Raw genomic sequence first — 27876 nt, forward strand, 5'->3', positions numbered from 1 at the left:
TGCGCGGAGCCGCCGCCCGCAGCAGCCGCGGCGGCAGGGAAGGGGCTGCGATGCTCCCGGCCGAGCGCCCCCCCGGAGCCGCCCCCGGGCGAGGTGAGTCAGCGCGGCCCCGCGGTGCTCGGGGGGCCGGGCCGGCAGCCGGGGCCGCCCGGCGGGGCGCCGCCGCCTCCCCTGCCCGCGCTCCGCGGGGACCGGCCCCGCGGGGCCGGCTGTGGCGCACCGGGATGGGGAGGCCGTTCCCCCCCGGTGTCTGCCCCGGCACCGGCTGCAGCGCCCTCCCATTGGGGCGGCGGGCCTCGTCCACGCAGCCGCCCGGGATGCTGCTGCCCGTGGGCCCGTACCGCAGCTTCTCCCCGGCGGCGTTTCCTGCCGCGCCGGGGCCGGTCAGCTGCGCCTTCCCGGAGCCGGCCGGTGTGTCAGCCTTGACGGGTGCCGAGCTCGATGGGTGCCGGCCCGCTTCTCCTGAAGCTCAGCATCGTGGTTGAAGCGTGCTGCGGCCGAGCCGTGTAACACCCCCTGCCCTCCCCGGTGACAGAGTCGTAGTCCCGGAGGTGGCCGGGCCGTGTCCCACGGGAGCTCCTGCACAGGCATCCCCGCACTTCTCCTTGCCGCCAGCATCCAGGCGTGGCGTTACTTGTGGCTGTCACTGGGATCCACAGCCCTTACATCCTTCAAATACCGTGGGGTTTAGTAAGCGGGCTGTCGGTTGCTCGTCTGTTTATTGGAACAAGCGTAGGAACAGATACTTATTTAGGAAGTCAGCGCTGAAGGTGCCATAGCTGCTACGGATGCCTGTGATGTTCTAAGTTAGATGGAGTTTTAAATCCCTGTCTGTTTAGTGGCTCTAAAGTTTTAGCAGCAGACTCTTTTTAAATCTTCTGTTAATGAAAAAGTGCAGTGTTGAGGAGTGATAAACATGGTTGGATAACCTAGCATAGAAGAGAACAGCTGAGTAAACATAGTGCTGAAGTATTTCAGTAAAAACTTCTCCAAACATTATTACATTACTAAGATGTATTAGGTCTTGTTGTCCACTAGTTGGTAATGTCCAAGGAAAGAGATTACAAAATGCTAGTTTTCTGGCTTGGTTATTTTGTGTGTGTTTTTTGTTTCACTGGTTAGAAATAGACAAAGGTGACATGTATTTTGTTGTTTGTATTCTCTGAAGACCCACCAAGGAATAGGTGAAAAGAAAATAATCATCCCTTTAAGGGTTAGTATTTGTGGTAGTAGTCACAAGTCCAGTAAAATTCGTGAGAAGACTTTAAAAAAAAAATCAAACAGGTGGAGTGAGAATATGAGAGTAGAAGCTGACAAAATGAGGAGCTAATGGGTGGAAGCTGTGATTTATCAGTAACAGAGCTGGTACTAGGGTACAGCTTGAATGCAGCCTAAAATTCATCTTAGTCCTCAGCTACAGTGCAATGGGCCTGAGTTTATACAGCAGTGTGGGAAATGATGAGCTGGTGGGATGATCCACCTGCAGATTGGACCCAGAGGCTGGAATGGCCAGGAAGGCCTCGCTGTCCTGCAGCAGACCAGGACTGCTGCTGCTGCCAGGCTTGGAGAGGCAGCTGGGTGCTCTTGTCCCTCCCCAGCGCTGGCAGCACTGTGCTGTGCTCCTGGAATGCCCTGGGCACTTGCCTGGTTTGGAGCTCAAAGCACGCTTGGAAATTACCATCATTAATCAAGTGTAAACCTTGGAGGCAGTTGACAGCTGGAAAACTGGTTAAAAAAACTGGAATCTGATACCAACTAAAAACAAGCTCTTTAACAAATAGAGTCTACTTGGACATCTTAATGTGCACGTATTAAATGGAAAACAAGATTGGAATGCAGGAGTCCTAAGATGTGAGTTTAATGGTTTTTCTTGAATAGATGAGGATTCATAGTGTTCTTCAGTTTAATGTTAATACTAGCACTATTGTAGTAGCTTTAGACCAATCTTAAGTGCATTAAACCTATTATAAACCTGATCTTGACATATTTCAGACATACTGTTATCTCCCAATCTAATTGACTGAATGTCTCAGTGTGTAGAGCTTTTATATCCATATTGAAGCAGAAAAACCTACAGCCCAACACATTAAGTAAGTGCATATCACCAACATAAAATAAAGCAGTTTGAAGTGCTTTACTTTGAACAAGGTAGTTTCACTTTCATGGGAACCCTAATTACGTTGGTTAATGTTACAACACTTGTGTCTTGCTTTACAGTTGAAACAAGGACATTTCCCAGCACAAATTCACTCTATGTGAGTTGTTTCTGATGTTATAAATTCAGTCAGGTGCTCATGTTGGGGCCTCACAGGAGGAACTGCTTACCTGTAATGATGTGGGGCACCCTGTGGGCGTTGTTCTGGATGGCTTGGCAGGGAGCAGCCCATCCAAGGGCTCCGCCTGGAGGTTGGCTTATCTGGGAGAGGCTTGGGAACTCTTGGTGATGCAAGAGTGAATGGAGTCCAGGCACTCACTTCTCTGCCATGACGTAAGTTGTTTGCATAACATTCTCCTCCTTTTTGGCATGGATGCGGGCGACAGTGCCAGGCTGCTCCTTAGGGGTGAAACTTGCTTGAAAATGGAAAACGTGGTCTATTATTTATGGCTGCTGCAGCAGTGCCTTGTAGGCCTGCTGGATGCAGGGCTTCCCTCTGGAGCTGCTGCACAGATATGTAGCAGAAAGTCTTTGTTCCAAAGGTTTTGGAGCTTGGATTGATGGGGCAGGGTGGCTGAGGAGGAGGTGGTGTGCATAAGCTGTGTGATGGATGCACTCATGGCAGTTTCACCAGCTGGGGGATGAGTGAGGTGAGCCTTCGTGTAGTTTTCAAGTCTACTTCTCTAGCAGACCTGTTCTTGATCAAACAATACTTTGTTACTTGAAGTGTTTTGAAGAAACATCTTTTCTATTAACAGATTTTAAAATGTTTGTATGAAAACTTCATGTGGACTTTAATGTATTTGCTACAAAGTGAGTTTTCTAGTCAGTGAAAGGCTGGAAGGGGTCAACTAAAACATGATGCCATTCTGGCTGGCTTTGATTTATCTGCACAATGCAAACAGCAAGCTGGCCTGCTCTGTTCCTACAGCTGCATGTTGTTTGAGAGATTAATTGATCATTCCTGCTCGGAGTATGTTTTCTGAGGCTGTATAAATATAAATCTGATGCAGCTAGTCATTTTTTTAGGTATTTAATGGGTTAAGGCTCTCATGATCATTTGCACTGTCTTCTCATGAACTGTCACGGGGTTTTTTTGGTGGTTTGTCTTTTAACATTCACATACATTCAAACCCAGATTTTGAGTTTCTGCTTTGTGAGTCTTAATTATATTTTAATTCTCAAAGCCTAGTGAATGGAATATTTATGGTGAATTAAACTTTATTTTAGAACAACAGTACTTTCACCTCAAATCTAGCTTTCTGTTGGTCTGCAGATGAAGTTTCAATGCCTGGTTCTGTAAGTACTGTGGTGTTTTCCTGAGAGGTTTAGGAATTTGCTACCCCGGGCTGATCTCTTGATTGACTTTTTTTTTCCTTTTTTTTTTTTTTTTTTAATCTGAGATGTAATTCAAAGCAAAGGGGATTTTTGTCCAAAGTTTTGGGAAGAGTGACTCCAAGGGGAGAGCTGAGTTTTTAGTATACTGTATTATTATTTTACTTTGTTACTTTTGTTTTGTTTTTATTCTTGTAATGTCAGGTTGTCTTGAGTAGATTAGCTTTTTATCCTTTCTGATCTTGAAATCTTGTTAATTATTAGGAGAGACAGACTAAATGAGGATCGATTTAAGAAATAAAAGCAAGAATGCCAAGAAGATACTTAACTAAATGTAGAATACCCTCTTTCTACCTACCTGCCAAAGAGGCTCATTTCAGTTTTTAAAATGACCGCTGCACTGTCATCACTGAATTTCTTGGGACAAATGGTTCTTCTTCCATTCCCAAGATAGCTGCTCAAAGGTGTAAGTCTGCAGGGAAGTTGTATCTGTTTGCAGGAGATGACTGGATAAAAAACATGTTCTAGATGTAAGGGCTTGAAAGTGGATTTTGACTTGCTGAGGAATAGGTACTAAAGCAAGTGACAGCAATGTGAGATGATGTGGGGCCGGAAACTCAGAAAAAATAATAGTCTCTACTTACATAAAAAAATCTTATCTGTGCAAATCTTGAAGGGAGAAGAGCCTTGTGGTTAACAAGTGCATTCTTTGAGGAGAAGCACACGCACTTGTGCATAAAGAGGTTGGGAGAAGGCGTGATCTCACGGAATAATCCCGCTCTGAGAGCGCTGTGTCTGCCGCGCTCCCCGTGCAGCTGCCAGCCAGGGAGGGGAGGGATGCGCGCTCTGCCCACCGCGCTGGGATCGCGGCTGGGGACGGGGAATCGGCACTGCAGCGCTCACTGAGCTCCCTTCCCATTGCAGCCTTGGAGGGGTGATGGGTTGGTGAGGAAGCCAGGGCTTGGTTCCCAGCTGTGAGTTCTGTAGCGGTTTGGAAATGGGATCCTCCGTCAGGATAAAAGCTCGTTTGTTAGTTGGAGGACCAGAGTGCTGTCTTGTGACACATGTGCTGCTGTGCTGTGCCCTTGCTACGCCTCTTCCCTTTACCCTTTGCAGGGCTTTCTCAGGGTTCCTGGAGGAGTTCTTTCCAGTTTACATCTTAGGGCTTTCTTGTATGTTTCTGAACCCTAAGTTTGGGGGTAACGCCTCCAACCCATTATTCCTGTTTTCAGAGCGATGGTACCACTCTGCAACCTCTGTGATCCCATTTGTCCTGGCAGAGCTGATTACATTCAGCAGGCCTCTACCAGAATGTTGTGTTCTCTTCAACTTCAAATGAGTTAAAATTTATAATCACTCTGAAGTCCATCTGTTAACTCTCTTAACCTTTCTTCCTTACTCCTGTTCTCTGTTGTTTGTTCTCAGTTGTGCTTGTCTTCTGTCCTTCTATAGTCTTATGCATTAGAAAAGTATTTGCAAAGTACAGATACAGTATTTGAAGGCAATGGTTAAAATAACCAATACATAACTAGTCTCTTATCACTGAGAAGTTTATTGGTTTTTCCATCTGTCTAGTTTGCTGCATGTTCAATCCCTGACTGGCACGGGGTTTTTGCCATAGGAGGAAATCCCCATTGGTTCAGGGTTTTTGTAGATTTCTTTCAGTAACAATACTCTGTTCATTTTCTTGTTTTCAGTCAATTATTTTTAGAATTTAAAACATTGCTTAATATGACTTTCAAAAACCTGACTCCTAAACAAACTAGTGATCAAAACAATAAAGAATGCCATATGGCTCCTACCACTCTTGATGCTGTTATATTTCTGAAGAGTATATTCTGTATTATTAATAACATTCAATGAAGCTCTTAGTGTGGGGAAATATTTACTGAAATTATTATGAAATAGACTTTTCATAGCCTTCTAACCCAGAATGTTCCAGTCAGAATAGCAGGAGTGGATCTTTTGGATTATGCAAATGCAGTGCATTAGAAGATGGATGCTGAGGCAAATAAAAATTGTGGAGGGGGGAAGAATATGCAGCAACTGAAGAGTTTAAAGATTAACAGTATCATTATTTGTTATGTTCTCACTATTCATACAACATATGGAATTGAAATTCCACTTCAAGAGAAAAGGGAAACAAAATTAATAGTAATTGCTCTAAAAGCTTTCAATATTATTTGTATGAAACCAGCTGGATCAGAGCTCATATACAGGAATAAACTTGTTTAAATGAGGATAATTTTAAGCCATACTTACAAAGAAGTTCTCCTAAAATATCCACGTGGTTAAAATGTGAGTTCTATCTTGTCATGTCTGGGGAACAGGAAATCTATTCTTCAAAAGTAGATGCTGTAAAGCTCTGATGCAGCAAGCAAACAGATGAGCCTATACTGAAAGCTCAGTTACATCCCCTTGACATAAGTGGGGCCCTGCACAAGATCTGGAGTCTTTGTTGTCAGAGAAAGGGAAGGCATAAAGAAAATAAGAGCACAGATGATGACTGATCTAATTTACTCATTAGAAGGGCTTGTTTTATGGTTATAGAAATGAGCAAAAACCCCACAGTTCTTCCACCTGTCAGGTGGATGTGGTTGGCTGAACCAAAAATTGCAAGAGCTCACTAGACAGCTGCTGGGTTTTGGTTCATGTGGCTTTTGATGGTAACAGGTAAGAGCAAGAAAATGTGCTTTCACATTTGACTGTTCTAACAACTTAATTAGGGCTGTCTAGTCTTTTGACAGTTGAAATACTTTTTAAAAAATTTAATTGGATTGTCTCTGAAGAAACTGGAGGAAAAAACTTGAATCTCTGTGTATATGCTGGCATGCTTTTCATTTACTTCTGACCCTGAATACATGAATATTTAAGGTTCCAAGATTTGTATGTAGCCTTTTCTCCCTAAGTGAAACCAGAGATCCTCGTAGATAGTATCCCATAGAAATGACATTTGAAAGTGAAAAACATAGACAAACCTTATGAGTGTTTGGGATTTTAATGATGGTATTTTTAGACTTGTCTTTCACTGAACTGTGTAAGGTTTAGATTATTCTCATGAACTGTTGTTTTTAGAAATACCCATGGCATGTTGTCAGCTGTTTTATATATGTGGAATCAATAGGGCACAATTAATTTAACATACTACTGAATGTTAGTCTCTTCTCTCTTATTAGCCTTTGTCAGTATTAAATAATCCATTCCAAATCCATTGTCAGTATTAAATAATGATGAATTACAATTAATTTAAAGGCACTGAATATACTGTTGCATGACTAATTTTAAAGGGATGATATTGTGCTTTCAGATGAGTAATGAAAGACTTATTTTATTGTCCTCTTCTACTTGGAATAAAGTACAGAACTGCAAAAAAATACTTATCATAGAATGATATAATATCCTGAGTTGAAAGGAACTCTGTAGGATCATCCTGTCCAATTTCAAATTCCTTGAGCAGGTCAAGATCACAAATGGAGTCCTGTTCGAGAAATTTCAGGTTCTTCTGGTTCTCCTTGCAAATATTGGTCCTTGAAAAAGTTACTCTGTGATAGTAATACTAATCCAAACAGGAAAGGATTATAAAACCAAAATATATAAAATATTTAACTTTCTCACAATGAACATGAGGTGATCTTATTAGGTTAAATTTAAAGGTACCAACAGAGCAAAACCAGTTTTTTAATAATGATTTGGAGCTGATAGCCTGCTGGCAGAGCTGGTTTTTGTACTTTGAAAAGGAAGCTTTTCTTAGCTAGGCTAGTTTATTGGAATAGGTTGTTTTTAAATGTGAAAGCTGACTGGTCACTCAAAGTCTAAGTGTTTATTTTTTAGTGTTGTTTATCAATTTGGCAGGCACTTCTGCAGAAGATAAGTGCAGGCAGCTGCAGTGCTGTTACCTCCCAGTCCACCTCTTTTCCATTTCAGAATTTGACTTGAAGATAGCTTTATAGGCCCTGTGTCTGTTTCTTTGCTCCCAGGTCTTTGATGTCTTTGAGATTGTTACCCTAATTTTGATCTTTAAGCCCCATCCCAATTCCAACCTCTTCTCATTCAGTGTAGAAGCTCAAGCCTCCCATCAATTTCTGCTGCAGCTGTGGAGTGCTTAGAAAAATGTGTTTCAAGAGGAGATTGCTGAGCCTTTTGAAGGCCATCATGAGGCTTTGGATAATACGTTTTGATGGTCAGAATAACCTGGATATATGTGGCTGCATTGCTTAATTACAAAATCATGGCTATCCTTTGGCATAGGAGGGAATACTGGAAATAAAGCAGTTAGCCTTGGGGGAGAAAAGCTAACTTGAAAGAAGAGAACTTGCAAATACTAGCACTTAATTGCCACAGTAACTCTGAATATATAGGTTATTCTCACTCCTAAACATGAAAGATGTTTTGTTGCACAATATAAAAGCTGATGTTGGGAGAACTTCACAGAATTGGTCATAAAACTCATTTTTATTGATGCTACCATGTACCACTAGTCTAGACAAATGGTCTTCTCCACCCTGAACACTGCATTTATTGCTCAGGAATGTTGCTTAGAAGAAAGAGGCTGTCTTTGTCCTTGATGGCTGGCATTGCAGGTCCTGCTCTCCTTAACCACCTTATGTTTTATTTGTTCACAGGGTAGCCCTAGTTCCTTGAGAGTCCACCAGATCCTGGATGCTTGTGGTAAACCATGGCAGCTGATGATAAGGTGGCCATTCTAACCGACGATGAAGAAGAGCAGAAGAGAAAGTATGTGCTTGCAGATCCTTTCAATGGCATTTCCAAGGATCAAGACTTGCCACCCAATAATGAATCCCCTTCCACAGAGACAACCACTGCCCCAGATGAAGAGCTGGATTGGTTAGAAAAGCACTGTGTCAAAATCAACAATGATCTTCTGATCTCAAAGGTCTTTTATTTTTTCTTCTATTCTGCATATGGCTCTCTCTACCCCTTGCTGCCCGTGTACTACAAGCAGCTGGGTATGACCCCCAGCCAGAGTGGACTTCTGGTGGGCATCAGGTACTTTATTGAGTTTTGCAGTGCTCCCTTCTGGGGAGTGGTGGCAGATCGCTTCAAGAAAGGCAAGATTGTCCTTCTGTTTTCACTTTTATGCTGGGTTCTGTTCAACCTGGGCATTGGATTTGTGAGACCAGCCACCTTAAGATGTGTACCAAAGGGCCTTCCCCCTGCACATCCCACCAACGCAAGCAGCCTTTTAACAACAATCCTGCAAAACACCTCCATGGCTTCTCCACTAACCACAGTGAGTGCTGCATCCCCGAAAGTTCGTGGGAGGAGAGACCTGGTCACTTCCAGTTCAGCCACTTTGGAAACAACAGGGACACTGAATCCTGAAGTAACATTCCCGGTACCTACACAGAGCAATGGTGAGGATGTTACCTTGGAGAACAGTACCCATTTGATTTTGCAAAGCACCACCACTAGCCCAGCCTCACTAGGGAACACAACTCTGAGCACCACCCCAGCTTCCATCAGCACAAAGCCCATGCCTTCTGACCAAGTTGTGCTCGTTTATGACCAACAAGAAGTAGAGGCCATCTTTCTACTCATTCTGCTGGTTGTCATAATAGGAGAATTTTTCAGTGCTTCCTCTGTTACCATTGTGGACACCATAACCCTGCAGTACCTCGGCAAACACCGGGACCGCTATGGATTGCAGCGTATGTGGGGGTCTCTGGGCTGGGGGCTGGCCATGCTCTCCGTGGGAATTGGCATTGACTATACTCACACAGAAGTTGCCATTGAAGGCCAAGGATGTAAAGCTCCAGAGTACAAGAACTACAGGATCGTTTTCATTGTTTTTGGTGTCCTCATGACAATGGCTCTGATTGTGGCCACCCAGTTTCGATTTCATTACACGCACTTCAAGCAAGATGAAAATAAGAGAAAAGAGGTCGAGATCTCACAGGTGGACAGAAATGCCTCCAATGAATCTTCAGATAACACTCCTACCAGTATGAGCCAGTCACAGTCTTTCAGTTTTTGGGACCTAATTAAACTGCTGTGCAGTATCCAGTATGGCTCCGTGCTCTTCGTGGCCTGGTTCATGGGCTTTGGATATGGCTTTGTGTTCACCTTTCTGTACTGGCACTTGGAAGACCTGAATGGCACCACCACTCTCTTTGGAGTTTGTTCTGTGCTCAGCCATGTGTCTGAGCTGACTGCCTATTTCTTCAGCCACAAACTCATTGAATTGGTTGGTCACATCAGGTAAGATGGCAGCACTCATTAAAGAGCTATACAAAAAATGGTGACTCTCAGGCTCAGCCATTGTGCTACAAAGTGAAACTCAAACTAATTTTTTTTTTTTTTTCAAATTCATGCGCAGTTATGTGGCTCACATGATGGATTTTTTTTGTTATTTTAAGAGTTGAAAATGCTCTGAAATGCTTGCTTTGCATTTGAGCTGCATGTTAGTATGTGCTTTCTGCCTGGCACCATAACCTTTTGCAGATGGTTCCAGAAGATAGCCTTGTTCCCTGATGCATCGCTCTGAGATCTTTACAAATTGCCACCCACTCAAGGGTTGTCTGTTTTGACACACAAATACCATTAGTTTTTCACTTTTTTTTCCTGTGAGTAGCAGCATTCTGCTTTAGCCTAGTTCCCCTTGCAGGGCAGTTCGCTGCCCCCACGGTAGCCTGGAAAGGTGTCAAGGTGTCAGCTGCAGGCTGAGAGGGAGAAGCTGAGCTGAGGAAACGAGGTGAGCACCTCCTGTGTACATGGCCTCGTAATCAGACTCTGGGTGTTGGCAGAATGAGGTTGCAGCCTGGCAGTGTCACTTACTAGTTCAGGGCCTGCTCTCCTCCTTCAGTTGCAGTGTGTGTGTCAGCTATGAAGTGAGATGGCTGCAGGGCTTGTCCTGTTGTTTTTGCCTTGTCTAAGTGAAAGCGACCGCTTCCAGCGTATTAGTGAGCATTGGTTTCCAGTAAATTCACTACGTTGACTTAATAGCCTTCTAAATCCCTCTTCTACTTTTTAAAAAAAAGCACAGGGGAGGAAAGATGGGGAAAACCTGAGTTAATGAAGCTGCAGAGGTGGTTTTTTTTAATATTTACTCAGGTATTCTGTGCATGTAAGTTCAGAGCTGTGTGTTGTTAGCATCATATCCTTTCCAAATACCCAGTTTATAATCATACAGGCATTGAGATGTAAGTATTTTTAAGCTGTTTGCACTGTTCTTTTTGTGTATTCTGTTCTAAGGTCTTGCTCTTCGTTTTGCTTTTATTGGGAGGAATATTTTTATTCATTTGCCCTCTACTAAAAATGTTTGAGATGTTTAGCACAGTAATTTGAGAGATTACTTAAAAGATGGAATTCTTTCTTACTTGAAACTGAGGAGGATCTCTTTACTTAGAGTCAGTCCTAATCTCTGAAATTGACAATAATTAGTAAGAGAAAATGACACCTTGCATGCAAAGCCTGGAGGAAGGATATGATGATGGAGGAGTGGTGAGAACAGATCACAGTCTTCATAGCTAAAGATAGCTTGGGTATGCTCTTTCAATGTATATTATAGTACAAAATTCAGGCTTAGACTTCATCTAAAGAATGAAAACTGAAAGAGTGGTAGGATTGTGAATAAGATTAAATGGAGGGGATGGGAGCATTGGCCCATTGGGCAGTGAAAAGAAGGATGATAAGAGGGGATCAGTTCCTTTTTTTTTTGGTTTTTTTTTGGTACTGCTAAACCTGTGAAGCCAAGATGGGATCAAGATTGAATTGTTTAAACACTGGTCCCTGTTTGCTATGAAACAGCGTTCTACATACCTACACCTGGGAAATGCACATTAGTCATATTTTAGTGTTATCTAATGCTTGTGTTTAGTCATCACAGTTTGAGATGACTCCTCCTGGTTGCCTGCCACCTTGTACTTTCTGATCTTTGTGTGTTTGAGAGGAAGCAAGCTTTTCTTTTTTTCTTCCCCAAAGAAATATGGATAGGAGTTCATAGATCATCTCCTTTGACAGTTCTGTGTATGTGTTGTCTAGTGCAGATAATAATTTTCCTATTAGGAATAAAGTTCCAGTAGCCTCCGACACCATATCCTTAGTCAGAAGCATTTGGTGTGGATATTTTATCTATTTTTTAATAGCTCAAAATTCCTTTCCTCTGGGTTGTTGGACTTCTAGATGTAGACTTTCTTTCTGAAGTGTTTCAATATTGTCATTCAATTTTTCTTTCTGTGCCAACAGGCATGAGTACCAGAATTGCATTCATTGTCACAGTAGCAGGAAAAAAGGCTGTTGAATGTCCTTTGTGGAACTGCAAGGAAATGGGCTTTACACCTTATCAGACAGAAGCTCAGTTTCCCTTTTCAAGTCTTAAAAATCTTTCTGTTTCTACCATTGTATGTGGTGGCATATAAAACCCTTACAACAGTTTGAAACCTCCTATGTTTTCACAGTTTTTTAAAACTAATGTTCAGGTTATTGTCCAAGCGTTTTATGCACGATCGTATTAAATATTTGCTGATTAAAATGCCCAATTTCTGACTTCATTAGCTCTACTATTCATACATTTGTGCAGTGCATGTGTGCTTCTAGTGTTTCTTTGAGAGGATATTAGGAAGAAGTTCTTTAAATAAGTTCTTTACTGTGAGGGGTGAGGCCCTGGCACAGGGTGCCCAGAGAAGCTGTGGCTGCCCCATCCCTGGAAGTGTCCAAGACCAGGCTGGATGGGGCTTTGAACAACCTGGCCTAATGAATGGTGTCCCTGCCTATGGCAGAGGGGTTGGAACTAGATGATCTTGAAGTTCCCTTCCAACCCAAATCATTCTATGATACTGTGAGCAAAAAAAGTGCAAAACTGGCTATGAAATATTTAGATCCCACCTGGTGTAGAAGCACTCAGAACTGCTAGTCACTTAAGAAGATGATGTCAAGCTCTGAAAATAACTTCCTACTTGAGGTTAAGCTAGAATGTGTTTGTCTGACCACAGTTCCAGCATGTGAGCTTTTATGGGAAGCAGAGACTGGTAGTCATGGCTGTAAACAGCTCAGACTCCTTGTCACAAATATAGATTCAGGGCTTTAAATGTGTAACCTGTGAAGTGAGTATGGTGTCTCTGTGGGTGCTGCATATAGGGTTCATAGGGAACATCTGTTTACATTTTCCATTTAGGTCTGATAGGCAGCTTAAGTGATTATTATAAATTCATTTTTGAAAAGACACTGTAAATATACAAAAGTTTTCGTGTGACCTACCCCTCCAAAACCATATTTATAGAAATCTTCATAAACTGTAATTTACCTAAAATTCTGTACATATATTCTAACAAATTAAGAGGTAGAACCTGACTAAATTGCTGCTCCTAAACTCCAAATCCAAATCTTTCTGCAAATGTAACGTGTTGGAAAAACACAGGTAGGTGAGTGGTTAGTGATGATGGAAGAGCTCTGAAGCAGCAGGAGGTCACATCTCTGGTCTGGCTGTGGTAGGGAGCAGCTGAGATAGGAAGACAGTTCTTGGTGAACAAAGGTTTTGCTAGACAAAAGTGCAATTAAGCTGTCTGGAACTCATCCTAAACAGAGAGGTGCATCTGTACTGCTGCTGAGGAAAAACAAATGTATATGTGAGGCCATTCCTTTGTATTCCTGAGAGTATGCATCACCCTGGACCTTTTTAGTACGGGAGTGAAGACAGGAGCCTGGAGACCTTTTGAGTTTGGTTACCTTTTGAGGCTGATGTGTCCTAATACATTTCAGAAATGTGGTTTTACATAAGAGCTATGTTAAGTTGTGGCTATGAAAGGAACTGAGTTATTGGTTTGGAACAGAAGGCATTAATTAAAGGATGAGATGAAATTTATGATTCACAGCACAAAGAACAAGTTTGTTCTCATTATTGTATAACAGTGAACTTTTTCATGGCTTCCCATGTTTTCTTCCTTGAATGCTTGGGCTTTTGTTGCCTAAAGGCAGCTTAAACCAGCTATTCATGGACCTCACATGTATCTGGAAGCAGCACAGCTTGGTTTGATCTATGACTGAGGGGAGATGACTTCCTGCCAGCTTGCCCTACTTGTTGAAAGTAAATTCATCTTGTTGTGAAATGCACAGGCCTTTTTTGATATCACTGACATGATAAAAACTCTGGTAGTGGATTTTTCACTGTCAACATGTGTATTTGGAGACCTCAGATGTTGGCAAGATGCTGTGTTTTTGTGATGGTGCCTCACTCTAGATTTTCCAGTGGCTCTGTACCATTTAATTAATCATTGGTGTGCATTTGTAGAAAAACTAACTGAAAAAGCACCACAAAGAATAAAGAGCCTTTTCACAAGGTCAGTGCTTCACCTTAATTACCAATTGCATTTATTTCACTTATGCCCAACCAGGGTTCAGACAACAAGCCCTGTTGGGACAACAAATTATCCTCGTCCCTGAAAAAAATCTTTAAAGGTTGCAATAGCACCCTTTTTCAAGCTATAAACATGTTTTCAATTAAGTCTTTGTTTCCCAAGATCTATCTAAAAATAAGAGGAAGATAGCTGGATGAATGAGCACCCCAGAGGGAAGCTATGCTAAATCTAAAAACTGGAAGGGAAGAGTCATCAGGTTAAATGTGCAATGGGAAATGCACTTCACAAATAGTCTTTGTATTTCATTGTTTAAAAGCTGTTGTAAGAGTTTTTGTTGGTTTTTTTTTTTTTCTCTAAATTCTGAGATGCAGCATCTGCTGCTTTTCAACAGGATGGCTAACTTTTATCCTGAGGCATGTTATTATAAACCATATTGCTTCTGTGGGATGTGTTTTAGAGTAGTTCTGAGCAGTTTGCAGATACTGGGACTATAAACTTATATTAATTGGGTTAAAATTAATTCCTTTAATACAAACCTGCTCCAGGCTTTCATTGAAATGGCAGAATGAATCTCTGGATGATTAGAAAAGCAGGTTGTTTGGAAAGGATGTTGAATGCACTCAGAAATTCTCTCTCTGAAACATAATCCCATTTAGAGTGTGGCATAGAACTACAGACCTCAATTAAAAGCTCAGTGGGTTTGCTGTCTCTTTGACTTATTTCTTTCTATTAGGATTTTGAATGTGTTGAATGGGCAGGAGGAGAGTTTATGTTTGGGAGTAGGACTTGAAGGATATATTTTCTGTTGAGCAAATGCTTTAGACTGGCAAACCGTATGCATCCAAATAAGTTCTAAATCAGTAAGCTGTATTATAACATACCAGAAAGGGAAAGTGCAGACTGTCCTAACTTCTCCTTTCTCTGTTTCCTTTAGAGTGCTTTATATTGGCCTTGCCTGTAACACAGCACGATACATCTACATCTCGTACCTGGAAAATGCCTGGACTGTTCTTCCGATGGAAGTGCTGCAAGGTAAGACCTTCCAGGTGCTCCCATTACATTGTTTTCAAGTGAGCTATGATTAAGTAAAAAATCTGGTATTTCTCTGTTGTTTTGACCACAAATACCCCAGAAGATGCAGGTTCATAAAACACATAAACCATTGCTGTATATCCTGGGAAATATTTGACGTCAAAAGGGTGGGTGTGCATTTGTGCACAGTTCTGTGTTTATTCAAACAGAACTGTGTGAGACCAACACACCCTTTAAATAAACAAAGAGACAGAAGCATGAGCTATGAGGGTACACACCTACTGCAAATCCTGTTTGGTGATAAATGTGAATGTCATTAAATGCCAGAGGTTGCAGTCCTTGAAAGGATGCCGCAGAAAACCTCCAAGCATAGTCTGGGTCATTCTGTCTCTGTTAAATATTTCAGTTCCCTCAGTGCTTTTAGATTATAGAATTTTTGTTTTAATAGCTAGAGCAGCAGTTCTCAATGCTTCTCAATGCTAAGAGAACTTCTTTAAGAGACATGCCCTTTCACAATCTTATTTTCAAGGATAGAGGTGTGGTCTATTGACAAGTAACTTGAGTCCTGTTTTCAAATCCTGTTGCAGAAGTCTGTAAGAACTTCATTGCAATGTTAAAGTATACATTGTTCTAGCTTAGTTTTATGACCTTTTTTGTGTCTTTTTTTGTGACTTTTTTTTGTGTTGGGTACCATGAAAAAGTGGAACTGTTTTACTTTGTATTTCTTCAATATTTGAAGAGTACCATTTTTTACCATCTTTTTAAAACCAGTATTTTGGTTTTATATAATAATATTTAGAATGTTTTCCTCAGATTATACTTAGAAGTTTTATTCTTCTGTGTGCAGCATAACTTGAATTTAAATTAACTTTTTCTACTATACTTACAGAAATCTTTGCAAGGTAGACTTTGAGTTACAAAATGCCATTAGAGAGCACTGTGTGGATCTCTACATACACACAGAGATCCATTTGTGTCCTGGCTCCTTAAAGTTCTGAGCTAACAAAACACAGTTTATCATATTATAATTGCCACATCAGCAAGCTTCTGAATTTTGTTATTAAAAAAGCCCCCAAACCACAACTATTGAATTGATGCTTCATTGTTCATACCAAGTGTTAAAATAGGAACATGTTTAGAAAGAACTTGAAGAATGAGTATGTGTTATACTCCCACCTGCACAAACATCTAGGGAAAACAAATGATGAATACAAAGCTTTAGATGTTGCCTTTTAGGTAATCCTGTTTTAAAGATATCCCATATCAAAATACAGGGAAAACCCCTTTTGGTTTAACCTACACAGCCATAAGTTTGTGCCTGGAAGAATCCTGTAAGTCATGGCTGAAAAAGAAGTTTCTTGTACTTTGCATGTGGTTTTTATTCTGCTGAAGTTTAAATATGAGTTGCACAATACATAGGTTTGCCTTTATACAGAGCAAGAGTACACAGTGCACAAATCTGGAATAATTGAGATTTGAAGAAAAAATTAAGGACCTTCAAAATAATACTTTGTCATAAACGTATCTGCCAGATGTTACCATATTTAGCCACTGCTGAATCATGGGCTCCTTGGTTAATCTGGCTATTTGCAGTTATTTATAGTCAGCAAATGAGAGAGCTAAACCCAAACCAAGCCCACGCACAGCTCCCCCACCCAGCCCCGGTTCTCTGTGTTCTGTGTGCCCTTTTCACACGTCATTTGTTGGTCCCTGATGTCCATGGGTGCCCTGTGTGTGTCTAACCACTGCCCTGCATTTGTGGGATTCCAGTCATCCCATTCAGGGTTGCCAAATGGGGGATCAAGGTTATCTTTTTAGAAGTACTGCTGAGTTCCCCCCCCATTGATTCATTTCCTTTCTGCTCTTACCAGTTTTCCTCTTTTCTAGAGTTCTGGTTTTTTTCTCTGCAGCAGTTCCAAGTCCTCTTTCTTTGGGCTCTGCTTTCTCTCCAACATAACCACTGTATTGTCAGTGGCAGTAAGAAGTGATACCTCAATGAAATTTGGTGAGGTGGAAGCTCTTATTTTTAAGTGAGCTTGTTGACAGAGGGAAGCAAGGGTTGTAGCTGTTTTCTCTATGTAAGGATTGTATTGAGAACCAAAAAAGAGTAGATTGTGTACAACATGTGGGCACCATGTGGGCCATCAAGTTGACAGGTCTTTGAAAACCCTGGTGAAGTCCTTGCTCTAATTGTGCAGAACTTTTTTCCAGGAAGCTGTCACAATCTATGTAAACTCCTCAGCTTGAGGGGTTTTAAGGCTAACAGAACTTCTAGTTGACTTCTGTAAAAAATTTACTTTTCTGTTTAAAATGTTCCTGCAGTACAAGCAGGATTATCCCCATGTGCTGTTGCTGGAGGGCATGGAGACCTTTCTGGGAGATGACTCTGCAGACTGCATCTATTGATTGTAATAAGAACCATGCTGTGTTCCAGCTGCTGTTTGTAGATGGGATGAGGACAGCTCTCATTGCATTGCACTCTCAAAGGAGTAAATGAGGAGATTTAAACAATTCACTTCTCAATCCAAAGTTTTCAACCACTATGCTGTATTGACTTGCACAGGCAATGTATGAAAATAAGAGCTAAGGCTGAATCTGTAATAACTGAAGATTTCAAGACATCCTTGTAAATCATATACATCTATATATATCACACACAAGCAATCTTGTTCATTTGGCACTTAGCAGATAAAGTTTTGCTATGCTAGTTAGCTGCAATTTATTGTTCCAGGGCACTGGTCCAGGTTCTCTGATAACAGCTATGCTAGCTCTCCAATTTGCGTGACAGGAATTTTTTCTAAATTACAAAACCATCTTGTTAACCTGAAAATGAGCTGTTTTCACTTGGCAGTTACTCAGCAAACTCCAAAACAAGTACTATTCTAAGAAGTGACTCCTACTGATGTTCCAGCAACACAGTTATGTCTAGAGAGCAAAGAGTTTGGCCTTTGGCTGACAATAATTATGATGCATATTTCTCTTGAAATAAATTTGGATCCCCAAATCTTCAGCTCACAGTTTACATATGAATTACCCTAAATTCACTAAAATTACAAGCATCACTCTAGGGTTGCTGCACTTGTTGGAACTGTTGTGCACATGATGAAATGGTGGTTAGTGGTTTTAGCAAATAATGTCACAATATATATAGTGAGCAACTTCTTTTAAAAAGAATTGTGGTTAGCAGTAACAGTAATCCACACCAGACTTCTTATGTGAGTTGTGGTAAAAACTGTTTCAAATAGCTACTGTTGTATAAATAATAAAAATCACATTAATAATGTACACATACTAAAATAAAAAGGCTGTGCCTTTAAAGGCAAGTGTAGTGAGCTGATTTAAAGTATGGATTTGTTTTCAGAGAAACTGAGAACACTGTGTTCTAGTGCTAAAGATGAAAACATCCAAGAACCTGTTGGTTAAGTTATGGCCTTTTGTGTTCAAACAAACTCAGTTCAAATAATTTCTGATGTGTTTTTTATTTGCCTGGCTTTAAGAATTGGCTTGCTCCTAACAGCCAATAAAACTGAATGTTTTATGTTAATTGATGCATTTTCTAAACCAAAACCACTTTACCTATATTAAATTAGCTTTGCTTTGTTATTGGGACAGCTCTTGGTTGCTATTTGCAATGCACCCATGGCTCTGCATTAAAGAAAGTAGAGACTCAGTGAGTTTTAAAACTCTTTAGCTTTTTGCATAGAAAATCTGTGAGTTTTAAAGCCTTAAACTCTAAATGGTAAGGTAATACAGACTCAATTTAATGCAAGCTTTTTGTTTTTCAATACAGTGATGTACTAGTACCAGAACCTTGAGAGAGAGATACATGCACATATATATGTGTAATACCCAAAGCTTGAGGAGTTTTGAGTTTGATTTTGAGTGAATTTGACCGGGATAGCCTGGTGGACATCTAACATGTGTGTACCTGCACTATATCAATTTCATATAGCGCTATTGCTTATTTCTCCTAAGCAAAATCCACATTATTCTGTATGTTACAAAAATGTGTTTTCTTGCTCTTAGGAGTCTTCAGCCTAAATGCCTAAGTAATTATTGATTGTCCAACTGTTCATTACTAAGTCAAGTGTAGAGGACAGAAACATGTTGACTGAATCATCAGTTGTGCCAATATTTGTTTAAAACTGAGGCAGTAGAGCTTAGGAATTGGTAAACTGTGATGACTATTTTTAATACCTCTGAAATAAGGAAAAAAAAATCCCACTCAATCTGAGGGTGGCAAAACAGTTCAGGCTTATTTAATGTGTAATGAACTACAAAACTGTTTTGTTTTTCTAACTTCTCCACAACCCTGCCTTTTCCTGTCCTTCCCCACTCCACACAGGCCCCCAGACAGGTGTTCTAAGGGGAAGGTTCTACCTACAGCCAGCCTCCCACGCTGAGGGCCCTGTGCTGGCTGTCCCTTAGCTCTCCTGCAGGAGGAAAAAGTGTCCCCAACCCCAAATCTGCTGGGTAGATAAACCTGAATGTGCTGGGTAGTTAAACCTGAATATGCTGTGTAGACACTTGCACAGTTTCTGCTGTAGGCTGGGGCTGTCATTGGACTGTGGTTGGTGGCAGTGAGAACTGGGGCTGTCATGGGGCTGTGGTTGGTGGCACTGAGGACTGGGGCTGTCATGAGGCCATGGTTGGTGGCACTGAGGACTGGGGCTGTCACTGAGCTGTGGTTGGTGGCACTGAGGATGGCTGTTGTAGGAGTGGGTGAAGCAGTGGCAGCACCCACGCAGGATCAGGCCCATCAGGCACGGGGCAGGATGCAGCTGCAGCAGGAGGGAGGCCCAGTGACTCTGCCTCTCAACAGCAGCCATGGAAAGTGATGTCTTTGGCCTAACCTGAGAAGCTTGTGTGCTGTTCTCATCTGGACCATTCCATGCTAAATGCAGAGTGTGTTGGTGTTGAGTTCAGAAAGAGTTTGCTGGGAAGTTTTTGGAGGTTTGAGGGAGTTTGCTGGGTTTTTGCAGGGAGTGAGAAGGGCAGGAGGGGATTACTTCTTGCCTCTGAGATGGCATGGATATCTCTGATACTGTCTGGATTTGTGCTGCTTCACTGTGGTGGTAAGGAGACTGCTGAGAGGCATCAATGCTTTAATTGCCTGCAGCTTGTGAAACTGGGACTGTGTTCCAAAGGCCCTGGGTCACTGTTGAAGGCACAATGAATCTGGCAGAGAGACTTGTCTCCCTAGGGACTGTGTCTCCAGAGGAGAAGTGAGGTCATCTTAGAGGGAGAAAGAGCTTTTGACAGGCTCTGCAGGAGGACTTGTCCTGTCTCTCTGTGGCTTGGTTGTCCTGTCTCTCTGTGGCTTGGGTGCCAGTATCACAGTACCAAAAGCCAATTTGTACTGCACAGCCATTTGTCACTGGAGGGTTTTTGTAGTTTTTCTCTCCACGTGCTCCAGTTGGTGAGTGCAGTTGCTCAGATGTTGTGTTGGCCCCCCTGTGGCCTTCCTGCTGATGTCTCCTTTCTGCAGGTGTCACACATGCAGCTATCTGGGCAGCCTGCATCTCGTACCTGAGCGCGGCCGTGCCTCCGGAGCTGAGGACATCAGCACAGGGAATTCTGCAAGGCCTGCACCTGGGGCTGGGCAGAGGATGTGGAGCCATGGTTGGAGGGGTTTTGGTCAACTACTTCGGTAAGCAAAAGTAATATTCAAAAATTTAGTTTTGTTTATTCTGGTTTTACCAAACTGTCGGCTTTAAACTTATTTATGCTGTAGGTATTGTTATATGTTAAGAGTTATACACTTTGTATACAGGATCAAAGAACTTCTCAGGCTGGGGAGGGCTCTGAGACCTCCAGTCCAGGCCCCTGATCAAAGCAAGGTCAGCACTGCATTCAGACCAAATTGCTCATGGCTTTGTTCTGTCAGTGTTCCAGATTGATTCAATATGTTACACCTAGATATTTCATTATTGTGTTGCATACCTAACCTCATCTGAAAGATGAATGAATCCTGTGTGAGAGAATAGCTTGATACTATAAAGCCTCTCGATGAACAAATGAGAATCTAATTACTTGCTTAAAAATCCTTTACAAAGCCTGTTGAAGAAGTGATGGGGGAGGAAAATGTTATGAAACAAGCTAATAAGAGTCTTCATGGGCAGTATATAGCCAAGAAGCACATAATGCTGACTCATTTTATTTTATTAAATAAGTAGGTTCTCAATTAAGGAAAAAAAAAATCTCATTACAGGTCCTGCTGCCACATTCAGAGGAATAGGGATGGCTTGTTTAGTGATTCTGCTTCTGTTTGCACTGATCCAGTGGATGTTGGTTCCTGATGAAGAAGAAGGTAAATATTCATGTCACAGAGACACTACAGAATTAGAAGTAGTGAAAAACAGATGTCTCTGTAGCTGCTCTTGCACCTTTACTTTTGTATCTTTGGTGTCTTAACTTGAATTTGACAAAACAGTTCATTTTCAAGTGGGAAGTTTTTGTCCTGAGCAATGAAGATATTGAAGTGGTGTGCTGCTGCTGGTACAGGAAGGGCAGCATTGAGTGTCCATAGAAGAAAAGCATGATCTGTTTTGCTGCCTCTGTCCTCTCAGTTCTGAGAATCCTTAGGTTAGTCTTCACAGCTGCAGTGAGTCATTTCAGTTGCATCAATTCGTTAAGGTCACCTCAGTCCCTCTTTGTGCTCTCATATTCTGTCAAAGCCACCTGCTAGAAATTGTAGAGATGGCTTCAGAGGACAAAAAATTTTATAGATTTTTTTTTTTTAAACTGGAGATATCTCCCCTCTGGGGGAACTTGAACTTCTTAATCTCCATCTTTATCAATATAAAGGCTAACCAGAAACTAAATACTTGGAGCAAAGTTAGGGGTTTACTGTGACTACAGTTCTTACAAAGACAATAAAACTCTGGCTAACTGTGAAAAGTCATGAATTTTTGAGCTGCTTTTTGCCCAAATACTTTCCAGTATGAGTTTTGAGTATGAAATGAAAGTTAGTTTTCTTTAGCTGGAATATTAAATTAAGTTATCAAGCTGCCTGTACTGAAGTGTTCAAATATATATTTTGCTAGTATTTTCCTCAATTGTGTTCAAATGATAATGGCAAAAAATGGAAAGGTGACAAGGCTGTTTGCTGCTTCACTTTCCCATCAGCAGTCAGTTAATTACACATGAAGCCACAAAAGGCCAGTTTGTTCATAGTGGCCTTGTTCTCTTTGTTTCTGTCTTTGGTTTTCATTTAATACACACTACCCATTTTAACAGTGTGTATGTTCATTTAAAGCATGACAGTAATTAGGCTGCTTTCAAGCAGACCAGTTGGATGAGTAAAATGAAGCATGTGGTCAAGTATGTGCAGGATTATTCTCCTCGTTTCTTCACTCCTTGAGAACATCCAGCCCTTGCTTAAAATATCCAGTACTATCTAGGAGTTTGTAAAACAAATGTATAAGAGTAATTTTATAATTTTGAAAGAAAGATCTTCCTAATCTGTAAAATATTTTTTTTGCAAAATTTTTTTTCAAAGTTCACAGGATGTGTTTTTTACAGAGAGCACAGAGCTAGTACTGAAAATAACCCCCAGTTACTAAAAATCTGTTTAATTATTTTTTGTATGAATACTATGGCTCTTCAGGATTGTAAGGCACGTTGGGTTGGGTCATGGCAGTCATTTTATGGATGACATTTCAAGATAGTTACAAAAACTATTACAGTTTATTGCAAAACCTGAGATGTAAAGGTCTCTTGGGAGGATTTCTTCCTTTACGTGAAACCCTGACAGATTACTTTGTGTCTTCCAGTGTGTCACCACCCTTAATTCTTGTCTCACTAACTGCCTAACTCCATAGGAACTCTTTGCTGGGCACAACTGGAGTTTTTCATGCTCCAGGGCCCAGCAGCCACGTTTCCCTAACCAGACTCTGCTGGTCTGGCTCCTGGTGGCTGTGCCAGTGCTCTGCTTTCAGGGCAGTGATAACCACAGTGTGAAAGCTCATGCTCATTGTCTGCTTCATCAGGGTTGTTCTTTTTTAAGCTTGTTAGCTTTGCCAGTGATGGTTTTGTTTTAAACTTCAGAAAAGACAATGCTGGCGGAAAGGATTCCAGTGCCTTCCAGTCCTGTTCCCATAGCAACTATTGACCTTGTGCAGCAGCAGTCGGAAGATATCATGCCTAGGACTGAGCCCAGACTCCCTCCAAAGAAAACTAAACACCAGGAAGAGCAAGAGGATGTGAACAAGCCTGCCTGGGGCATCAGTTCTTCTCCGTGGGTCACCTTAGCTTATGCTGTCTACCAGATAAAAGAGATGGTTAAACTATCCAAAACCAATCCCACTCCTGAGAATCAGCCTTTACAGGTAATCTTCTAATGTTCAGGAAGCTCTTATGTAATTTTAGCAGCTTTAAAATCTTTATAGCTCTGTAAATCTGTTAGTACCTGGTAGGTATTTTCTGTCAGCTTGTAGTATAACTGGACTTGTGACACAGTAGTTGAAATACTGTATGAAATAGAGTTGTTTTCTATGTATAATGTAGCAGGATAACTTTGCAAGTAGTATCTTCCTGAAGATGGTAGGAGAAGAGACATAGAAAGGGACTTTATTTTACAGACTTGGATATATTTGTATTCTCTTGAAGTTTACATTTCTTTTCATGTTAGTTGGAATCTGCAGGTTATGCATTTGGTAAAATTAACAAGGTGATAATTGAACAGGAAGATGCACAGCTGCTTAACAGACTGTAAAATTAATTTTATTTAGTTTTGCTTCCTTAGATGATGTTGTCAGACATGTACATGGCTGCTGTGTTCCAGACAGCTGCTGATTGGATACAAAACCTTCTTTTCAAGTGAAGTGAATCTCTTTTTTACCTAGATAAGAGCTATCCTGGGACTTAAAATATCTGGTGGCTGGTGCTTACTGTGCACCATTACCCTTCTGTTCAGACTCCCCACAGAGCAGCTTGTAATAGCTGCCTCAGTGGTTGGATGGGCTTGGATCTTGAACTTGTAATGCTCTGGCCATGCCTTTCCAGCTGGAGCTGGAGCACACTGCTAAGCCAAGTAGGGAGGTGCTGTCAGTCAGGGTTGGAACAGCATGGGCAGTCTCAGCCCTGTGTTTACCTGCCTGAAGTTCAGGGTGGGTGAGGTTCCTTCTTGCACCCTGTAGGCGTAAACACAGAAATGCTTTTTCCACAAGTGCTGTCTTTAGAAATGGGTAATTTGGGATGTGAGTGTGAATCAGCAGAGCTGGGTGTAGGAATTTCACCTGGTCAGTGACCTCCTGCCTTTCTTACTTGACTTTATTCTTGGAAGTGTGTGAGAGGCATGCTTTAGGTTGGCTGGGGTTTTTGTTTGGTTTTGACCTTTCCAGAGTCAAAGAATGTGAGCTGAAGATATCACAAGTTCTCTGACATCAAAGTAATGTGTCCAAACAACTGCTCAATTTCCCATTGCAAATGTCCTCAGGGTCTTGGTTAATGTAAACTGCCCTCTGTTAAATCAGAGCAAAGAAGTTACACAGAACTCAGGCAATGGATATGGTGAGAAAATGATGTTTTGCAGGTGTGTGGTGTCTGAGAGTGACTTGTCCAGCACTGCCAGACACAGCCCAGCTGCTTCTCTGAGCACTGCAAAGTGCCAGAAGGGCTTTTGTGCCTGTTCTCTATGGCACGTTCTCTTCACAATGCTTTTACTCCTGTAAAAATACAGTGCTGATACAAAAGTACTTGTTAATGTGCCAAAACTCAATGCACCAAGAAAATTATATCTTTTTCTTCATCATGTGTATTCTCCAAAATTTCTCATCCCTCCTTCAGTGCTCCAAGAGGACAAATTTGCTTCAAAATATTTCAGGTTTTCTGCTCAGTCATTTATTTTAGGCTGATGATATTAAAATACTGAAACCAGGAAAAGGCTGTCAAGCTCTCTTACTGAATTTGTTAAATAGCTTCCTTAAAATGAAAATAGATCATTTGGAAGGAGGGTCAGTGCACAGAGAATTAGTGACAAAAATGATTCCTCCTTATTTCATTAAGATTTTGGATTAGTTTTGCTTCTGCTTGCTCGTAGTCCTTCAAACTAAAGGACATACTAGCCTTATTTTCTTTGCTTCAGTGCAGAACAAATAATCATAGGCAGTGCATCACCTTCTAATGAAATGTGTTAGTGTGGACATTTGCTGTTTTAGCCCTGGGAATGTAACTGGTGTTTAAATGTGCTCTTATGTTCCCTGATAAGGCTTGATTGAGAAGACTGGATAGATTTGTACATCAATACAGCAAAAATTCTGCCAGTCTGAGCAGTATCTTGGGGAGGGTGGGATCAACTGAGAAAAACTGTACTTAAAAAGTATGAAAAAAAAAGAGTTATAGACTTGCTTAGTCATAAGAATTATCTTGTCTAAACACTGAAGACCGGTTAATTGCTTTTTTCCCCTTGAAACACAAGTTTGTTTTTTGCATGCTTCTTGGGAAAGTGCAGTTAGGAAAAGATATGGAAGGTAAGCTGCTGTCTGCTTGCTATTAGTGTCATCTGGATTTAAATGTACCTCTTTTGCTTTGCTGCTTTAAATTTGACTCTTTTTTTATGTTGTGGGCATTCAAAGCAAGTGCCTTGTGATGTTCCAGCAGTGCCTGAATGCATCTGGGGGGTGCCACTGGGGACAGTGTCCTGAGTACTTATGTTGACTTTTGCCATGCAATCCTTTCCCCTCTTTTTAGAAAACCAATGAGAATTGCAGCGCTTCATCAGCCAGCTCAGCAAGACAACCCCAAAATCCACGAGATGCTGAGCAGTCCAGAAACTGTTCAGCACCGACAGCTGCAGCACCATCAGATTGCCAAGCAGGTGGCAGCCGCGTGGTGTCGGATGGTGATGCTCAGCCCGCTGCTGCAGGGCCCTGAGGCGCGCTCATCTTACCAAATCCAGTGCATGGAATTCTGCTTCTCACCTGGGAAACGCTGGACTAGGAGCTCTAAAGTAGGACTTCCTTCATCTTAACAATCATAACGTGATGCAGTGCAAGCTTTTAACTATATAAAGAATATTCATATGACTACACAGAGCAACATGAGCAGGGAAGCCAAAAGGTCGGATTCTTGAGGGAAGTGATGTGGCCAGATCTAATGGTAGGGAGAATTCTCAGCTGCTTTGCTAAAGCTGAGTCAAGTGCTATGAAATTTCTTTACCATCTGTGGAATAAAGGGAGTTCACTCCTCATTTGTTGAGGCACAGTGTGTCTGATTTGATTGGATCATTTTTTTTTTCTTTAAATTTATTCCCAAATCAAAATTAAATTAGTTTTTTAAGAGAGACACTGAATTTCCCTGAATAGTCTATCAGAAAATACCAGATCTAATAATTCTAGCAATGTCATGAAAGTATCTCTGGAAAGATTTCTCAGAAACAGAGTAGCTTAAGAAAATGTATCTTAATATCATAGTGAGGTATGAAGTAAACCATATGCATATTCAAATAATATGTTTTTGAAGCTAATGTTCAGCTATTTGAGATGGAAGTTTATTTCTGCAAAGCAAAGGTTTTGAACTGGCATTTTAGTGCCACACAAAAGCTGGAGGAAAGCTTCTGAAGAAGTTACCCTCTGTGCTTGCAGCCTTGCAGGTGGGCATAAGGTTGTGTGCATTTGGGTAATTTTAGGTTTGATGTTATATTGACACAGGAGTCTTTGATCTAGATTGCACAGCCTGAGATTGATCAGTGATCTTTTTGGGTTTTTTATTTCCCCATCTATACAGGGGTTTATTTAATGCAGTGTAGTTATTATGGTTATTTATTAAGAAAAAAGTAAGCTTTAAGTGCCTAGGGAATGTGGGGGGGTAGGGAGGAATCACCTAAAAATCTTAAATGTTTAGGATTATAGGGGCAAAGTAGTGGATGCAGAAATCAAGTAGAGTGAGATTCTCAGGAGGAAGCAAATGTAACTCAATTGCAGTATGTTTAGGAAGTTACTTTGCCCAATGTCAAGACACTGGAGGACTTTGGATTATGTTTTGTCATGCTTCTTAATACTGTCTGCAGCCAGCTCGTGCTGGTGCATAGTGAAAATTGCTGCTGGAGGGAAATCCTCGGGCTCAGGGAAGAGTCAGGGGATTAGTCAGGACAGTGTTTTGGCCCATGCTCTTAGATGAGCAGCTTGTTCCCGGGAGATGCTGAGCACTCTGCTCCCCTGGGACTGAGGGAGCGCTGCCCTCCTGGAAGCCAGAGGTGTGTGAGGTACGAGGCCTTCCGTGGGGAGGGTCTGGGGGGCTGAGCTGAGCAGAGGCAAGGCCAGCAGGAGCCCAGAGTCAGGGAGAGGAAGGTGGCAGCAGCTGAGCAGGAAAGGGGGTGCACAGGTTTACCCACTTTGACAACTTTTAGCTTGACTGAAGGGGTGTCCCGTAGCTGTGCTTTAGCTGTGCTTTTAGAACAACCCACGTTCTGGCAGTGCCTGGGACCAACACCATAGACAATAAAAAGAAACATCAATGACTAGCCACTAGTTACTTTTTTTGCACTTGAACTTAAATGTACTGTACTCACATAAATCCTCATGACTTGTCTAAGTGTCCTTTAAAATCAGAAATGTATTTATTGTATGTTTGTATAACTTGGGGGAGAACTAAAGACTGAACAGGTGACAAGATAGAAGGATGCTAAAAATCATCTTGAGGCTAACCAACCATTTGTTGAGTTCATGCTGTATGGTGTTACCTCAGCTGCTACTGCATAGCACCTGGATTGTGAAGTGAAGAGCTTGTACACTGTGTTTACACTTCAGAATTGTGTATTTGAAATGCCTGCTCTTTTTGGAATTGTATAGTCATTCTATGTTGCAAAATGGACATGTACACCTGGATTTTGATATTTGTGAAACTGTAAAAACTGTGGTAAGAAATATAAAATATCCATAACATATTTAATAGTATCAACGTGAACTTTTATTTTGTTTGTTCATATTAGAGTCAGCAGTGAACATAACCAACCTGAAGTGAAAATAATTCAATGATAATGACCTTTTACTAAAGTCACTGGAGGATGCTGAACCAAGAGCCTGGGAACTACTCTTGCAC

At 41.4% G+C, this 27876-nt stretch overlaps 1 protein-coding gene across 3 annotated transcripts; it reads left to right on the forward strand.

Annotated features, from left to right (window-relative positions):
- On the forward strand, nucleotides 1-27721 carry MFSD6 (major facilitator superfamily domain containing 6). 3 transcript variants are annotated; one of them, XM_054278000.1, is made up of 8 exons: nucleotides 1-93; nucleotides 8113-9709; nucleotides 14738-14835; nucleotides 20324-20485; nucleotides 21047-21145; nucleotides 22885-23165; nucleotides 25289-25307; nucleotides 25528-25616. In XM_054278000.1, the coding sequence occupies exons 2-8, from the start codon at nucleotides 8166-8168 to the stop codon at nucleotides 25536-25538; spliced, it is 2214 nt and encodes a 737-aa protein (XP_054133975.1). In that variant the 5' UTR covers nucleotides 1-93; nucleotides 8113-8165; the 3' UTR covers nucleotides 25539-25616. The 3 variants fall into 3 exon arrangements, with proteins under 3 accessions (XP_054133975.1, XP_054133976.1, XP_054133974.1); XM_054278001.1 differs by having other exon boundaries at nucleotides 25284-25307; nucleotides 25528-25576; XM_054277999.1 differs by lacking the exon at nucleotides 25289-25307 and having other exon boundaries at nucleotides 25528-27721.
- Nucleotides 27722-27876: the final 155 nt, after the last annotated feature.

This window comes from Melozone crissalis, unplaced genomic scaffold (genome assembly GCF_028551555.1).
Source record: "Melozone crissalis strain CALT ecotype California unplaced genomic scaffold, PUWL_Pcris_2 ptg000023l_1, whole genome shotgun sequence".
Classification (NCBI taxonomy): Eukaryota; Metazoa; Chordata; class Aves; order Passeriformes; family Passerellidae; genus Melozone; species Melozone crissalis.

Coding starts and splice junctions, on each gene's coding strand:
- MFSD6 (XM_054277999.1), top strand. CDS start 8,166: ATGGCAGCTGATGATAAGGTGGCCATTCTAACCGACGATGAAGAAGAG. Junction 9,710..14,737: donor GAATTGGTTGGTCACATCAG/GTAAGATGGCAG, acceptor TGTTTCCTTTAG/AGTGCTTTATATTGGCCTTG. Junction 21,146..22,884: donor GGTTCCTGATGAAGAAGAAG/GTAAATATTCAT, acceptor TTTAAACTTCAG/AAAAGACAATGCTGGCGGAA.